This window comes from Equus asinus, chromosome 9 (genome assembly GCF_041296235.1).
Source record: "Equus asinus isolate D_3611 breed Donkey chromosome 9, EquAss-T2T_v2, whole genome shotgun sequence".
Classification (NCBI taxonomy): domain Eukaryota; kingdom Metazoa; phylum Chordata; class Mammalia; order Perissodactyla; family Equidae; genus Equus; species Equus asinus.
In genome coordinates this window covers 88,943,980-88,956,951 of record NC_091798.1, presented here as the reverse complement: position 1 = coordinate 88,956,951, position 12,972 = coordinate 88,943,980, and the positions used below count along the sequence as shown (strand labels likewise).

General features: G+C 32.2%; 1 protein-coding gene across 5 annotated transcripts in view; it reads left to right on the top strand.

The window, feature by feature from the left end:
* TENT2 (terminal nucleotidyltransferase 2) overlaps nt 1-12,972 on the top strand; it is a 61,580-nt gene that overhangs the window by 32,362 nt on the left and 16,246 nt on the right. For all 5 annotated transcript variants that reach the window (XM_014857009.3, XM_070517879.1, XM_070517880.1 and 2 more), the window contains 3 exons: nt 2,068-2,144; nt 2,526-2,654; nt 7,295-7,338. In XM_014857009.3, the coding sequence (XP_014712495.1) occupies nt 2,068-2,144; nt 2,526-2,654; nt 7,295-7,338 (250 nt within the window). The remainder of the gene's footprint in view (nt 1-2,067; nt 2,145-2,525; nt 2,655-7,294; nt 7,339-12,972) is intronic.

Below are 12,972 nucleotides of genomic sequence, written 5' to 3'. Positions count from 1 at the left end.
TTGTAGTTTAACAATTTAATCTTTTTCAATTTAGGATTATTATACAATTTTTTTTCATTGTTAAGTATTCTTTAAAATACCATTTTATAATTCTTCTCTATACAAACCATTAAAAACTCCTAATACCGAGAGATAACTGATGTTAATGTTTTGATGTAAACTTATCAGTCTCCTTTCTGTGAATATGAATGCATAAGAATTTTTAAAATTAAAATTGAGATCATACTTTTTTACTTAACCATATATTGTGAATACTTACATCATTGAATATTTTCTGGCTTCATTTTTAATGGCTTGACAGTATTTCATTGAGTGAGTATATAGTCATTAACTTACCCATTCCTCTATTAGAATAAGCATTTTGTGCATAAAATTTTTTCCATATTAAGGATTACTTTAGTATTTCTGAAAGTAGAATTTGAAGCAAGTACTGTGGATATCTTTAAAGCTCTGAATTCATATTTTTGGAAACATTTTTAATTGCAGACTAGTTTTCATCCAAGTGTTTTTTCTGTTCTGTTGAGTTATATAGAGGAAGTGCAAACCGGTTTCCGCGATAAGACTTGCACAAACAAAATTAAAGATTATAACTCCAGGGGGCCAGTCCTGTGGCCGAGTGGTTAAATTTGCATACTCCGCTTTGGTGGCCTGGGGTTTGCTGGTTTGAATCCTGGGTGTGGACCAACACACTGCTCATTAAGCCATGCTGTGGCAGAATCCCACATTGAAGAGCTAGAATGACCTACAACTAGGATATGCAACTATGTACTGGGGGTTTGAGGAGATAAAAAGAAAAAAAAGAGGAAGACTGGCAACAGATGTTAGCTCAGGGCCAATCTTCCTCACCAAAAAGCACACATTAAAAAAAAAAGAAAGAATATAACTCCATTGTTACCATAAGTTTCTCAAAGCCAAAGTCATATGATATCTGAAGTGTTAATGCCACTATCTTTTTTTTTTTTTTTAGATATTGGCACCTGAGCTAACAACTGTTGCCAATCTTTTTTTTTTCTTCTTCTCCCCAAAGCCCCCCAGTAGGTAGTTTTATATTCTAGTTGTTAGTGCCTCTGGTTATGCTATGTGGGACACCGCCTCAGCATGGCCTGATGAGCGGTGCCATGTCCATGCCCAGGGTTCGAATGGGTGAAACCTTGGGCCGCTAAAGCGCAGTGTGCAAACTTAATCACTTGGCCACGGGGCTGGCCCCTGCCACTGTCCATTTTTATCAATGTGAATGGATAATTGGAAGATTATAGAATTTCTTTCCCCAAAACAAGAAAATCTGAATGGTAAATTTCAAATTTTATAAGTAAAAGCTGTAGAAAGGAAATTTGTTGTTTTTATTTTAGGCAGTCTTTTCATAGAAAAACTCATTGTTCAGAAGTTGGACCTGATAGTATTTGGGTCCATTACTTATACATTAAGTAATCTTTCCTTTTATTTTGAGTTTAGCCATTCTTTATAGATCCGATTGTTATTGTCCTATTTTCTAAATTGTGAATTGCATGGTATCTTTGCTTTCAAAGAACTATCGGTTATGTGTTTGGTGTAGTTCTTCCCAGATATCAGTGGCTATATTTGGCATGATATTATAATTTTCCAACCTTTTGGGAGGGAATATAATACATAGACAGCTTTTGTTTTTTCACCTGTGCTTTATTTGGCTTTTTATTCCTAGTGTTTTAAAGCAAATGATGCTATAATTCCACATTAGGTGAGAATATATAACTTAGTGGGTTAACTTGCCCAGAAATGGTTTTGGTCACATTATTTTATCTGGAAAGGATTGCAGAATTTTAAAATTTCTTTTGGTCAGGATAAGTGGAGCCTTAGCAGTACATTACAGATCTTTAACAGTAATCCTATTTTATATTTCTAATACAGACTACATCATATTAAAATGGTATACTGAGTATATATTCATTCTTACTTCTTTAGCGCCTCATTTGCAAGTCCTTGGCCTTTAGCCCATACTATTTTTGCATCATTGGATGGATGGATATTAATTTAGTTATTGGGAAATTGTTTAATTTGTACTTGAGTTAAAAATTTGTTTTTTTTTAATAGTTGTGTGGAGTTTGACTTGAATGTAAACAATATTGTTGGAATAAGAAACACATTCCTTCTGAGAGCTTATGCATACCGTAAGTTTTTTGTTTGTTTCTAAATAATTATCAGCTTCTCTGTTTATCTTTTATTCTTTTTAAAGATGTTTGTAGTAAATAGTGACATCTCTTTTCTTGTGTTTATGTATAATGTCCGTTTTATTATATGCGTACTATATTGCTGCACTAGCATCATATACTATCAGAGTTGTAGGTCAATAAAATGAAGTTTAATAATATATAATTTTTAGAAGGTAACTAAAGTACGTTTTAGAAGTAAGGCACATTTATGGTGAACACAGTATTTAATACACAGGGAAGCAATGTTCTTTTTGTTGGCGTGGAATTGGGAAATGATGTGAACTTTCAAAGAAACTGTAATATCTTCTTACCATTTTTAAGTTTTAATTTTACTTTCAGTTGAAAATCGAGTTCGTCCGTTAGTACTGGTGATTAAGAAGTGGGCGAGTCACCATGAGATAAATGATGCCAGTCGTGGTACTTTAAGCAGCTATAGTCTTGTATTGATGGTTTTGCACTATTTACAAAGTAAGTATTACAGGTTTTCCCCAATGTTTTAAATGGAAATGCAGTTAAACTTCATTATGGTGTCTTCCCTGTTGTCCCTCCCTTCAAGTAGCGTTGTTTTAAAAAGTTCTTTGTAAAGCCCATAAAACCATATTTCTTATTTTTTTGCTTTGAACAAATGTTTTAGAAATGTTATTCCCTGAAAAACATTATAAAGAAGTTTCACTGTTTTATTCTTTTGACAGTTTTCTATATTCACTTTTGTATTCAAAGAACTTTTACCACTGTATTGTGGACCATTATCTTGAGGCACATGAATGTTCAGAAGGCCTATAAAAATAAACTCAAGCACCATCCATCATGTTTTATGTTTTTCACTTGAGACAGGAATTAAATGATTTTCTTGTTGGTCAAAGAAGCTTTTATTCCCTGTGAGCTGACGTGGAGATTGGGTGGAAGTCTTGAGGTTAATGTAATGGAAGACCATTTACCAGGATGTCTAGGTCTGATCTGTTCTGGTTAATGATATTTCCACAGTTTAGAAAGCAGTGTTGTAATATTTATATTCGTACCCTTTGAGTTTATGATTCCATTTCTAAGAATTTATCCTAAGGTAATTATCAGGGATGCATATATGGATTTATATATATGGCTTTTTCATGGAGTTTATTGAAATAATAAAAGATTAGAAATAATCTTAAGTTTTTAAGAATGGGAGAATAATTAAACTAATTATAATATGTCCTGCTGTGAAATTTACACAGCCACTAAAAATCACGTTTTCAGGATATTTATGATTTAAGAAAATATTCATGATATTGTCATATATAACGTGATACCAGTTTTATTTAAAAAATGATAATTATGGGGCTGGCCTGGTGGTGCAGCGGTTAAGTTCGCATGTTCTGCTTCTCGGTGGGCCAGGGTTTGCTGGTTCGGATCCTGGGTGGGAACATGACACCGCTTAGCACACCATGCTGTGGTGGGCATCCCACATACAAAGTGGAGGAAGATGGGCATGGATGTTGACTCGGGGCTGGTCTTCCTCAGTAAAGGGAGGAGGATTGGCAGTAGTTAGCTCAGGGCTAATCTTCCTGAAAAAAAAAAAAAAGTTCCTAGCACCTAAAATGATCAATAAATGGTACTTAACTGTTAAAAAAAAAAAGATAATTATATTTGAGTTTGTATATGTGTTAATTTGTATACAAATATTGAAAAGGTGTGTGCCAAAAATTTATCAGGGGTTATTTATGTACACCAGGATTTGTTTTCTTTATATATTACTGTGCTTGTAGATGTTTTATAATGTATGTTAAATGAGAGTATATTTTTATTTGAACTATAGAATCAGATAAATTTTTTTGAGTTAGTGAAAGAGACATATAATTAAACGGGCCAAAGTTTTATGACTCGGTCATCAGAAAGGTTAGATAATCTTCCTCTTTGTTGTTAAAAAATTTCAAGCTAATTTTAATACATGTATTTTTATTGCTGACTAGTCTTGGATATACACTAGTTTGATGATTGATTTGCCTTTCTCAAAACATTTGAAACATATGATGTTGACTGTTTTAAATACTACTTTCTATCTCTCTAATCATTTTTTGTCCAGTTTTTTAGTTCAGTCTGAAACATGTTACTTTTGATGCTTTTTTAGTGAACTCTGTCCCCTTGTGGATTACAGTTCACTTTTATTAAAAATTGAATAGATTGAAATATTTCTTATAAAATATAAAGAATAATATGACAGGTACTCATGTACCACCACCTACTGTGTATTCATTCCTTTGTTTCAGTTGTGATTTAAAAATTAGATTTGACTAAAGCGTTTACCATACCTGAGCATCCATAGTATGTGCCCTACCCCCGTTCTTATGGTTTATGTTAGAAATTTTAATTTGATTGTCTTCTTTAGAAAATGTACTTTAATCCCAGATGCCCCGAAGTGGTTTTGCAAGCAGGTTGAAAATTCAAGCATTAGTATTTTACCAGTGTAGTGAACTTATGTTAAAATTATTTTAGATTTTGTTAAACATATTTTTTTCTTGACAAAGTGGTCCCGTTTACTGATGTTGGTTTGTAATTAATGGTACTATCATCAACCATTTCTAGGCCTTTGTTAAAGGATGTCAGCTTTAACAAACACCAGAGCTAATGTAACCCTATACTTTGGCAAATTTAAGCTACTCCTGCTTAGAATAAATTAGAGAGATTGAAATAAGTAGTTGCTTTTTCTGTTATGCAAGTGTCTGCAAGATGTATTGAGCAGTTCCAGTTCTGCCATAGTTAGCTAGTGTTTTGTGATTTATTCCACCTCTCTGGCCTTAATATTCTTATCTGTGGCAGGAATAGTTGGATCAGATGACTTTTAAGTTTTGTTTAACTTCATAAATGACTTAATATCTTTTCTGCCATGAACAGAGAAAGGAAACAGGTTCTCTGTAGAAAGATTGAAAAGATTAACTAAAGCATGTTTTAGAATGAACTTCAACAGTCAATAATAGATGACATATGCTTGAAAAGGTAACTGATGAAAGCAAGGGGAAAAAGGCATTGAGAAGAGATTTTAATGGCAATCTAAGATTAAGAGTTAATAATACAGGCAAAAGTATAAATTGGTTAGAATTAATAATATGAATGAATATTCGTGGATGGTTTGCTGTGTTACCAGGTACAGAACTATCTTAGGCATTTTTAAATTGTTTTTGTATTTTCAAAATTAGTGGTTGCTTAGTGTTGTTGAAGATCTGCTCTTTTAAAAGATTGAAGTCCGCAAGTTTGAAGTCAACATAGAATACAGCCAGAGTCTTCCAGAATGTATTTTGCTTTGGAGTAACATAAACATTTGAAAAACTACTGAACGCTTTGAGGTTACTATCAGGAGAGTGTTAATGAATAACTGCCACAGTACACTGAGTGCTTCTGTAATGACCAGTATTTTTAAATCTTTAAGGTTGTCAGACAAGGGATTTACTGAATGATATCCCTGCCCCCAAAAGCTGAGTTCTAAAGGCTTCTTGTCTGTTGAAAGGCCCTAACTCAGTGGTTAGTATTTGTTTTTCTCTTCTAGCGTTCTAGTTATGATTCAAGAATGAGAGGTTTTTTTTTTCCTAATTCTGTACAACCCTTTCTTCATCTTTTTTTAAATTGAGATTTTATTTTACTAGGAGTATTTAGTGGCAAAGAAATTCAGGTTTTTACATGAGTAAACTAATTTCTAGTAAGATTTTCTAATTTGGCTTTTCTATTGTAACAAAAATTACTAGAAAGCCATTTTAAAATGTTATACAAATACAGAGACTTTTAGAATTAAAGTGGCTGGGGCTTGAGTTTGTTTGTAGGGGCTTCTAGGATTTTGAACTTTTGAATACCTCTGGAGAAAAAAATATGTATCCTTACTTCCTAAGAGTGATTTTGGTAAGTAGTGAGTGAGGCTTTTCCCCTAATAGTCAGATACTGTGAACATTCTAGACTACCATGAAATTTCATTTTATTCAAATTTTCCACTTGGGAATAAAGCATGATACAGAAGGGAGATTTAAATACTATATGGTAGAAATTTATACATTTATAGTCATAATTGGAGACCATGTAAATTGGTCATAATGTTTGATTATATGTACATTAATGTATTCCAGAAGTCATTTTTTAAAAGTTTGTGCTAAATAGCAAATTAAAAGTGAATTAAAGTTTGTTACTGAGTTTATTTAGTTATATGCGTTATTTCTAATTCTTAAATACATAGTTTATCATACGGTACTGTATTTGGTCTTTAATCTTAAAGAAATCTTGAAAATGCATTATTTGTATCTTATCATACTCAAGACATCATATTTTAATTATTTCTTATATAGTGAATATTAGACACTTTGCCTTTCATGCCTTTCCATTTACATTGTAGTTATGTGAAATTACTATTAATGCATTTACTGAGGTTGGATTTGGATAAAACTATTAAAGGGTGAAGAGAGACAATTAAAAAATACAGTAGCATATGAAGATAGTGATTTCTTTATATGAAATTTTATTTATTTTATAGTTTACTGGTGTAAATTTTCTAATTCAGATTTCTAATTTTGCTGAGGCTTTCCTTTGTAAAATTAATTAATTAAGTTGAAGGTTTTTTCAGGGTTTTTTCTAGTAGATCAATTTCCTAAGACAATCTATTTTGGTGTTATTGTTTATTAGAAGAAATTAAATAATAAAAGGGCAGTTATGATAAACTGTTGTTCTTTCATGATGTAGTATCATTGGCCTGTATTTAAAAAAAAATTTTTTTTTGATAGTAACATCCATCTTAACAATGTCCATTCAGTATCTGTAGAACAGTTCTTGTCTTGCTTATTTTGTGTGTGTCTGATGTTGGACCAAATGATGTGTGTCCGTTTATTGATGCCCTATTATTCTAAAACCATGTAATGAACATTGGTTTATATAGATATATATGTAGATATATATATAGCTTATTAGCAAATCTTAAATTGTCAACTTAGATATATTTTGAATTTAAATCTTTAGGGATCAGAATTAATTTCACAAAATATATGAAAACTGTTGAGCAGAAACCCTTATAGTCTCATACCTGGAGTGTAGCTGACAAATTATTGCTTTGTAAAATGAATTATGTGAATCACAGAAGCTTTAAACTTTTTTTTTTATAGCCCTACCTGAACCCATCCTTCCATCCATCCAAAAAATTTACCCAGTAAGTGTTTCTTATAAATTATTATAATACATATTATGGCAAGTATATGTGGAACTATTATATGCAATATTAATGTGAATATAAAAATAGTAATAGTTACCTTCTAAGTATTTGATAACATTTTCTATATAGGCTGAGGCATTGGCCGCTAGAAGAATAAAAATGTTTCATATACTTTTCAGAAGACTGGTGTTTTATTTGGTTATTGGCAGACAATTTGGTCTTTTATGGTAATGGTGGAATTTTTTGCATGATGCTCATAATTGTTAGTAATCTTAATTAAATATACTCAGTTGGTCAAGGCCCATTTGGACTCATTCCACTTGTTTTCATGCTATTTGTAAATATAGTTTTACAGCATTTCTTTAGTTAGTAACTCAGAAGTTTTTCAGCCCAATGTATGTATACTTTGAAAGCCGGGAAAAAAATTAAGAAGTTGAACAAATTGGATAATAATTTTATCTTTCCTTTGATTTTACCAAGTAATAAACCAAACCAGGTAATGTTAGTGTACTATCCTTGTGTACATAATATTAAGAATCCTGCTAAAGTTAATTGGAAACATTCAAGAAATGAAGTGTGCCTACTAGAAAAAGTTTAGTATGTATTCACTTTGAGTTTAGAGAAACCTAGGTAATGTACATATTCACACTTATATGAATACTTTTGTTTCTTTTCCAGTTTTTTGTGTTCTTTTTTCCAGAATTCTCTGTTTCCTTGTTTTATAGTTTTACCGTTTCTGTTTTTCTCTGTAGTCATCTTTGTTTCTGGTTTTATTTGGAAATAATATTTAAGCTACTTGTTTAGAATATTGTTTGATCAACCTGCTGAAACCACCTAATTTTTACTGGTTAGTTTCATAAACTTATAAGGGGAGCTATTTTCTAAACTTAGTAGGTGGCCATATTATAAAGGAAAACATGCTATCTAGCTTGAGTGATCAACTTTCAAAGAACTTATTTATTTTAAATGTGTCACACAAAATATAATATACTTGACATGGAACCTAAATTAAATGCCATTTAATCTTTGATAATTGAGAAGAACTGATATTCTTGCTTTTGAACATCACTTAGTATTATAATGCACACATGCCAAGTGCTGGATGATAAAGGGTTCATTGTCAGAGTTTTGCTGAGTGGGGACCTCCTAGTTTGTGGTGGGTAATCTACTAGAAGACGCCGTTTACAAGAACTGTTTGAAATCTGGATATCTTACCTTCCTGCTTTTAAAAACTAATTATTGCTATTACAAGGAACTATTATAATGAGTTTCCAGTATAGCTAGGGATCAGTATTTATGCTTTCTTGAACATTATGAAAAATGAAAGCATCAGAAAGTATAGAAATAAAAGTAACTCGAACTTTTGGGCCTTATTCTTGAATGATTTCTTCTCTCCATAAAGTATTGATTCTTTAGCTCATACTGAAAGGTCAAAGATAATCTCTGGGTATTTACTATTTCGTTTAGTTGTCCCAACTTTATTTTTCTTTAAGACCTAGGTTTCAGTGTAGAAAGAGCTGCATATATTTTTCAGCATACAAAGGATCTAATATTTAAACTTATCCTTCAAAGAATCTATTATTGTTTATTGAATAGATGCCTCTACAGAAATCTCGCTTAAAACCCTGTGCTATTTGAAACTCTTTTTGCTAATATAAAATATTGATGAAATTTCAGTTGAATGCACTATGCTTGAGGACAGGGGTATTGCTTTTATGATAAGATACGCAGGTTCTTATTAGTATGTTCTAGTTTGAAGAGCCTTATTTTTAATTCTTGGTTTCATTTTTCTAATTATCTGGCTTTCCCACGTGACAGAGTCCTGACTTCTCTTCACATACACTACATCTGACCCTATTCTCTCCACCTCTCTTTTGCTAATAATCTTATTTCTATGCTTGTAACAGAAAAATAGATTTAATACTAGCCCCACCCCAAGGCTGTAAAAAATATGAATAGCAAGACCTCCTAGATTTGAGAATGTCTTAATTTACTTTCAAGTCTGTTTACATTGTTGTAAATATTTCAAGCACATTATCTTTACTGTAAGATTGATGTTTACGTGGATAAGGACTTACTAGTTCCTCTTAACAGGGTTTTTTGTTTTATCTGAAACCTGTAAGCTGATCAGTAGAGTGCTTTTTCAGTGGTCCATCTGATGGGACAAGCAGTCAGCTTGTTTTTTATTACTAGTGACTGTCATTTAGTATATACTTCATGTCAGCACACTGTAAATTTTATGCACAATATCTTTAATCCTAAACAAACTTGTAAGTTGTTACCCTTGTTTCACAGGTGAAGAAACTAAGTCTTAGAAAGGTACATGTTACATGATTGATCCAAGCCTGTATGGTCACAAATTATAGATCCAGAAACTGGTGTTTTTTCATTATACTGTGCTGCCTGAGGAATTGCAAAATGTTAGTAGTATGCACTAACATATCATTTCACCTAATTCTGTTATTACGTTTGATTTGTATATATCTGACTGTATGTCTGATTGTTCCTATACCTTTCTTAAGAAAGGCAGATATGACAGAATTTTGCGTTATGTAGATAAGTTTGAGAATGGCTTCAAACTGCACAGTAATAACAAAAAAACTTTGTTCTTTACAAGGGAACAGCGTTCTTTTAAATTTTGTTTTTTATATATATATTATATATTAACATATATTATACATATAATACATATAATAATATAGTTAAAATAGAATAAAAAGATAAGATAATTTTGGACTGGAATAAAATTTCAATAGATTTTGCTTTTTTTAGTCTTTTTCATATCTTCTCAAAACTTAGAAAATATTTTAAAAATTGGTATAGTATTTAAATTCAGTTATGATATTAAATTATGAAAGACAAGGATGAAAGACTATGAGCGTATCTTTATCTTCAAAAGCTACATCATAGTATAGGAATATTGATTATTGCTGCTTAATTCTTACTGACTTAAAAAACAAATGATAGAGGGCATGGTATTTACTATTAAGTTAAAGAAGTGAAGTTGACAAAGTTTAAATATATAAACTCAGATTAAGCTTATGAAGAGATCTTTATTTTAATGCCAGCATATTATTATGAGATTTGCCTGGAATTATGCCAGGTAGATTTATCAAGACAACTTATATTTGTTTGCTTCCCTAATGGTATCTTCATATTCCAGGAAGCCGTTTATGTTAACAGAATAGAGATGTAAGAAAATAGCCCACTTTTTTATAGTTATGAAATAAAGAATTCTGAGAATGTAGAGTTTGTGCAGTTGTACATTGAAAATACGTTAAATTTTACATATATATGTGTATATACACACATTCATATAGCAACTTTTTTCAGTTTTAAAATGCAAACAATATGATGAAAGATTTAATTAGTTTTGTAAAACAGGCTCTAAATGAATACTTTTGAAAAGAAAAATTTGAAAGTTTTGGTGAAGGTTAATTTTAATTTTGTTTTCTTTTTTCTTTTTCTCCCCAAATCCCTCCAGTACATGGTTGTGTATTTTAGTTGTGGGTCCTTCCAGTCGTGACATGTGGGACGCTGCCTGAGCATGGCCCGACAAGCGGTGCCATGTCTGTGCCCTGGATCAGAACCAGCAAAACCTGGGCCACAGCAGCAGAGTGCGTGAACTTAACCACTCGGCCACAGGGCCAGCCCCTAATTTTAATTTTAATTTTTTTTTTTTGAGGAAGATTAGCCTTGAGCTAACATCTGTGCCTGTATTCCTCTATTTTATATGTGGGACGCCTGCCACAGCATAGCTTGATAAGTGGTGGTGCATAGGTCTGCACCTGGGATCTGAACTGGCGAACCCCAGACCACTGAAGCAGAGTCCCCAAACTTAACCACTACACCATTGGGCCAGCCCCAAGATTTATTTTTTTTAAGTGACAAAAGCCATTGTTTTAAAGTTGACATTACTTAAATTTTCAAAATCCTAATTAAGTTAATTTTGAAACAATACATTAAAAGTTTCAGAAAGCGGGCCGGCCCTGTGGCCAAGTTCGCACGCTCTGCTTCAGCAGCCCAGGGTTTCGCAGGTTCAGATCCTGGGCGTGGACATGGCATTGCTCATCAGGCCATGCTGAGGTGGTGTCCCACATGCCACAACTAGAAGAACCCACAACTAAAATATACAACTATGTACTGGGGGAATTTGGGGAGAAAAAGCAAAAAAAAAAAAAAGTTTCAAAAGGTAACCATACTGCATTATTGTATAAATGTGCAGTTATAATAATGATGCCTGGCATATACTAAGTAATTATTACTGCTCTGCTTTACATACATTATGTCATTTAATCCTTATAACAACCCTTAGAGTACTATTATTTTTCTTATATTATGGGTGAAGAAACTGAGCCTTTGGAAAGCTAGGTAACTTGGTTAAACTCATATAGCTGATAGAAGAGCAAAGTTTCAAACCTAGGTCCGACTCCAAAACTCATGCTCGTAACTGCTTCATTATAGTACTTCTACTTTGTGTTAAATACTTAAAATGATTTCAAAACGTTAAAAATCTCACTCAAGTCAGATGTAATTTAAAGGAAATTTAATGATTAGTCTTCAGCATGCATCACTAGGTTAGTGGTAATCTGGATACAGTTAAGAAAGCTTGGTAGAACTTCAGTATATCATTTAGTTCTTTCTCTATTCAGGCAGAACTTGACTGAAGTACTCCATATCAGTTATCTTTTTCTTTGAGACCTTCCTCAACATTTATTTCTAGGGTCTAATAATTCATATTAGAAAATTATGCAACTTAAATTTCTTTGTTTGCCTGGAGATGGAAAACAGTCATCTTTCATTTAAGCCATACATCGTTTTGGAGAAACGAGTACCAAGTTACCAAGTAAAAGTTTAGCCAATGTAATTTATTCCAGAAAGTGCTTAATTGTCCAAATTTCAAATTTTGAAGGTAAAGTAGGATATTATGGCACAGCCTCAGAAAAATGATGGACTCTGACAAAAGATGTTTTTGCTGTTTTTGGTAGGCAGTTGTATGGGCAAAAACAGTGAGACTTTTCAGATGTTTCTCAAGGGATTGCCTATTAAATTTTTCTTAACCTGGCATTCATTGAGGAGAAATGGAAGATATATAAACACCAGCATTTAAATTCAAGTGGAAAGTGTTTTCAGGAAAAGTCATTACACATTTGGTTATTAGAAGCCCAAAATAATATATAACCTTAAAGAGTAATAAAGATGTCTTTCCTACATGAAAAAAAATCAGACCGCGAAAAGTATCGGTAATCCAAAAAAAAAAGCTCTTTAAGAAATAGATGTTACATTGTACCAGTTAAATTGTTTTTCCAGGGATTTAGGTTGTAATTTTAAGGCTGCTTTTTTTCCTTTGGTTTTTGGATTGCTCTTTATGTGCTTTCTAATATGTTAGCTTAAGTTCTGCCCACCCCCGTCCTATCTGAAGTAGCGTATGTTATTCTTAAATATGTAAATGCAATGGGGGAGCTCCCTTTTAAAAAAAATTCTTTGATGAAATCTTTCTCAAAGCAGAGAATCTTTCTGTAATGCGTTTGGTTACCAAAAATGAGGATTTTTTAGGGTCAAATGGAATTCCCACTTACTTGTAGCTTCTTTTGGAGTCTTTTTTTTTTTTTTTTTTAAGTTTTGAGTTTC